General features: G+C 40.3%; 1 protein-coding gene across 1 annotated transcript; it reads right to left on the bottom strand.

Moving 5' to 3' along the window:
* Positions 1 to 1,576: 1,576 nt before the first annotated feature.
* Positions 1,577 to 2,828, bottom strand: LOC148844072 (uncharacterized). The gene has a single exon (XM_088956708.1). The coding sequence runs from the start codon at positions 2,525 to 2,527 to the stop codon at positions 1,601 to 1,603; it is 927 nt and encodes a 308-aa protein (XP_088812834.1). The 5' UTR covers positions 2,528 to 2,828; the 3' UTR covers positions 1,577 to 1,600.
* Between the last annotated feature and the right edge of the window lie 1,998 nt (positions 2,829 to 4,826).

Below are 4,826 nucleotides of genomic sequence, written 5' to 3'. Positions count from 1 at the left end.
AAGACTGTCTAACATGAGCTAGCCCTACAAGACATGTCGCCGCCCAACTATAGCCCTGCCACATCATTCTAACTTAGCCGGATCGGCATAGCTCGGCCACGTCAGCCTAGCCCGGCCACGATGGGCTAGCTCGACCAAGCTACGCTATTACTGTGGAACCCCATCTTATCCTTCTAGCCACGTCAACTACACGTCATATGGATGAGCACAACTACGGGTAAAGAGGAGTAAGGAAGACGACTCCGCTGGGGAATGGGACTCTATCCCGAATACCTCGACAACTAACTTCATCCCAATAACCTCAAAAGCCCAGTCTGACTAGGACACGGATCTTCGGCTATAAAAAGGTTCTCCATGCTCGAGGTAAGGGATTCAACTTCTGAGACCTACACCACTACTTAACTCGGACCGGCATCCTTATAGCTTGGCCTGACTATCCTATCACCTACTACTAACTTGAAAGTCAGAGTTCTAAACCAGGGAGAGCTCCTCAGGCCTTTGACTTTTGTTTCCTTGATCACAAGTCTTGAAGCACGGCCTCGTCCTTGTAGCTCAGCCCCGCCTTGCCAACAAGGACTATCTGATTGCCCTCATCAATTCGTGTACCACCTCGGATTGAGCAGCATCACCTCTTTGGCATAGTTGGGGGGGCCGGGGGGAGCCTTTTTGGTGTTCATATTATGGAAGTTTCGGTATAGGACATTTCTGTTCTTCTTGAGTAATTGGCTAGGTTTAATATTGGACAGATCCCCTTCTGTGTTTTCTTCCTCTTTCCTTTTTTTTTTTTTTGTTTTTTGCTTTTTTCTTCTTTAACTTCCTTACTATCAAAAAAATACATTGGGTTTCTTGTTGGAAGGGGAATAATGTATCATGGTCATGGAAATGAAGATGTATAAATAAAGGGCTTCTTGTTTATGCATTCTTTTTCATTGCAATTGCTTATGAACATTCAGTAGTACATAAACACAAATTGAAAGAGAAATGCTTACCATGTTGGGTCAAAGGTTGCTATGATCAACGAATTGTTGGTTTTATCAATTTAATGATCACGATCGAATTGCACCATAAATGCATTGCAATACTATAATTTTATTTCATATATTTTGTGTAGATTTCTTTTTCTTTTCTTTTTTTTTTTTTTTTTTGGTGGAGGATCTAATGCACTGACCAACAAAGGCTTTTAGTACTTGATTGACATTTACTATATGCAAAGTATCAAATTAAACTATATGGGCAACAATCTCCATAAACCCTTTCACTAAGAATGCTAATAGTTTTGGTGTCCAACAGCCGAATCCAAATGAAACCGGTGTCAACCACAATGCAATCTGAATCTGATAAGTGGGACTTAATTTGGTAAATGTTTGCATCCTCTTTAACTTTGTTGAAGAACTAATGATGCTCAAATAAACTTCTCAGTCATGAAAATCAATAACCCAAAATTTAGATGAATAAAGAAAGTCAATGGATTTATTATCCATTTCATGTATAAAATTGCAACTGTACACTTCAATTCATGTATCTTGTAATCACATAAGAAAATCCTATAAAATGAGGTTGCCCATGTTGGGTTTCAGTGGTCAAAACTGTTGAAGAATCTCTAGTGGGTGAGGATGTTGAGCAAAGAAACTCTGGTCTGTATTAGTCGCCTAAAAAGGAAGTCCAATCCTTCTTCGATGCTTTCAAGTCTAACCACCAGATCCTTCAACCTTTTTGGTGCTGTCTGTGAACTCTCAACCGCAGCATCTTTGCTTGCATTGCAGGGAGACGGGGAGAAAAGTGCAACATCAACAGATTCCACCACATTCATGCTCACATCCACTTCATTGTCACAAGCTACTAATCCCCTCTGCATCAACTTTGACACCAAATTCCATCTACCAACCTTTGGCTTTGACACAGGGGTGGACAAGAATGACAACAGTGCCCGGAAGATAGAAATTGCAATACTGCTGACTTCTCTTAAGGCCCTGATCACCATTGCTGAGTCATGGTCATAATCTAAGAGAGGACAGGCTACATACTTCTCTTCCAATCGCTTCAATGTCTTAAGGCAGCTGCTGACATCCTTCTTCACCCTTTTCTTGAAGGAAATGTATGCTGTAACCTTGTTAAGCAACACCTCCTCCAATTTTCTTCTGCGAAGAGCTGATTGAATATCTTGGACATTTTCCTTCATTTGAATCAAGATGTCCCTTGCAGCACCACCTATGTCCAACAATGTGACTGATCCATCTATCATCTCCTCCACCCATCTCTTGTGTTGATGATGGAGCAAGGCCTGCTGAGTTTGTGGCATCTGAAGAAAGTTCTCAATGCACTTGTGCAACTCAGCAAGGCCCAACAGGGAAACACAGATTGATTCTGCCTTCAATTGGGATCCTGATTGTGCTGTTGACAAAGACTCCAAGGCTCTCAGCTTGCTCAGCTCCTCTTCAATACAAGTAGCAGTAGGATGGGATCGGGTGGGCAAGCTAATAGAGCGAACATGATAACGACTCTCGGGCATTGCAGTACTATCAGCCATCTTCAACTCCTTTCTCTGGCTGATTAGATTTTCTTTGGAGAGAAATTAGCTCTTTAGATCGGAGAAATGGTGGTTCTCTACAGACCCTTTGGTTGATCTATTTATAGAAACACATGGAAGGACAATAAGAGGAGAGAAACAAGGAGAATCCTGAGCGCTGGAAATCACCATTTCTCCACAATGAGCATGTTATCAGTATATGGTTGCTTCTATATTAGATGATGTTGTCACATTTTTGGTGTACAATTCCCCAGTCAGAACCTTATTCTGTTTCCTTTGTCCATGTGCCTATGTATGGCCACTTCTGTATGCTCTTCATATACATTTAGTAGCTTTTTCACTGTCAAGTGGTGTATGATCCCTTTGTCTCCCAACAAACCACTGTTTCTAGCTACCTTATTGTTCTTGGTGTTGGGGACCTAAAAATCAATTTTTCATGAATTAAATTGTCGTTTTTCCATATTTGTTTCAATTCAAAGTTCAAACGATCGACCAGTAGCCCACAACCACAATAAACAAATTAACTAACTTTGGCCATATAGGAAACAAAATCTGGAAATTTTTAGATAGATGGGGATCAAGATCACGGGTTGAAATTAATTGTGCAGTCTGGCATGTCTTTAGTTTGTCTTGTTCCATGTGGCTATTGACCAAAACATAGCATAATACTTCAGTATGCAGACACACGGTTAGTACTGTGCAGTAATACTAACAAAATTCCTTATGAATTGTGCTTAATAATAAATTATTCAACTAAGCAACTATTCATTGTAATTAAAGATCTTTGGAGATGAATTATTATTTGATAAGCTACTCATTAGATGGGTTATTAGTTAAAGTCTTCATTTTCTAGGTTTATTAATGTATATGAGCAAATGCCCATTTCAATAGACCCAATCATGCATTCAACCCGTGCTCTAAAATCGGTGTTTGGATGGGCTCCCTCAGAGCATGCCCCACAGCCCATCCCCTCCGTGCATTGGTAAGATCTCAATGCAGATGTTCCCAATGCATGGAGGGGATGGGCTGTGGGGCGCTTGTAGGGCGTGCTCTGTGGAGAGTCTATCCTGTCTCCTAAAATGGGGGTTCATTATGTCATAGAGAGAGAGAGAGGGAAACATCTATGGAGTTCATTATGCTATAACACCAATCTAATCCATCTTCAAGGCTTTCAAATCTGATCTCCATATCCTTCAATCTCTATAACACCTGTATTCGATTTCTCTGTGCTGTCATACTCTCCCCTTTCATGAACAACAAGAAATCTTGGAAGAAAGAAACCGAAACACCACTAACTTCTCTTGTGATAATGGTAATATTGGTAATAACCATTGTTAAATTATGATGAAGATCAGAGAAAGAACAAGGTTTAACTTTTTCTATCCCTCCGTTTCAATTTTTTTCTACTTCACCTCCTTTTTTAAGTAAAAAACAAAATGTGCAAATCTTTTTACCTGAAACCACTCCTCTCTAAATTTCTCTCTACTAAGAAATTATTTGATGGTCTGGTACATTTCCTTCGTTTTCTGCCACTCATGTCTAACAATGTGATTGATTCGCCCAACATCTCCCCAACCCAAACCTTATGTTGATCCAGGACCTGCCTAGTTCATTGCATCTGAAAAAGATCCTCAAGACATTTCAACACAGACCCACTCAGCCTTCAGTGATGATATGGAGGGTGTAACAATGACTCCACAGCTCTTATCCTGCTCAACCGTTGCTTCAGCTCTAATGTCATTAGGACGGGAGACCGAGAGGGGATAACTAATGAAGCAAACGTTGTGACACTCTCAGATATTGCAGGTGAATGGCCCTCTTATTGCTTTCTTTGTAATGTAATTATGAGCGTTCCTTCAGGAAAACTGTTTAGATTGAGAAAAATATGGTGTTCTATAGTCCTGTAGAACATGAGAGAAGCTAGAGACAGAGAGAATCTTGGGTGTTGATAACCATGTCTATATAATGAGCATGTGATTCCAACATGGGCTGTTGTGTATTGTTCATTTGCATCGTTGGCTTACAAGTCCCAACCATTGTTTTCTTCTTTAATCGGTCACTGTGATGTGAACTATATATGCGTGTATGTGAGTGTATTGTTGCTTATTTATTCATTAAGCTCTGGCCATGTCTGTCTCCCCAAGACTCACTGTCCCACCCTTCTTATTGAAATCCGAAATTCAAGTGGAATTACTGCTACCCAGCTGCTAAATGAACAACAATCATCCGATAAATAAGCTCTGTTGCTTTCCAAGTTTTGTCTCAATCTTAAAAGAGCAGTAGCCCATCAACCACAATA

The sequence above is a fragment of the Nelumbo lutea genome, chromosome 8 (assembly GCF_056320005.1).
Source record: "Nelumbo lutea isolate HS-2025 chromosome 8, American lotus-T2T, whole genome shotgun sequence".
Lineage (NCBI taxonomy): Eukaryota > Viridiplantae > Streptophyta > Magnoliopsida > Proteales > Nelumbonaceae > Nelumbo > Nelumbo lutea.
This window is presented reverse-complemented; position numbering and strand designations above follow the sequence as displayed.

Bases quoted from the DNA above. Each gene is read 5' to 3' on its own strand.
- LOC148844072 (XM_088956708.1), bottom strand. From the start codon at position 2,527: ATGGCTGATAGTACTGCAATGCCCGAGAGTCGTTATCATGTTCGCTCT.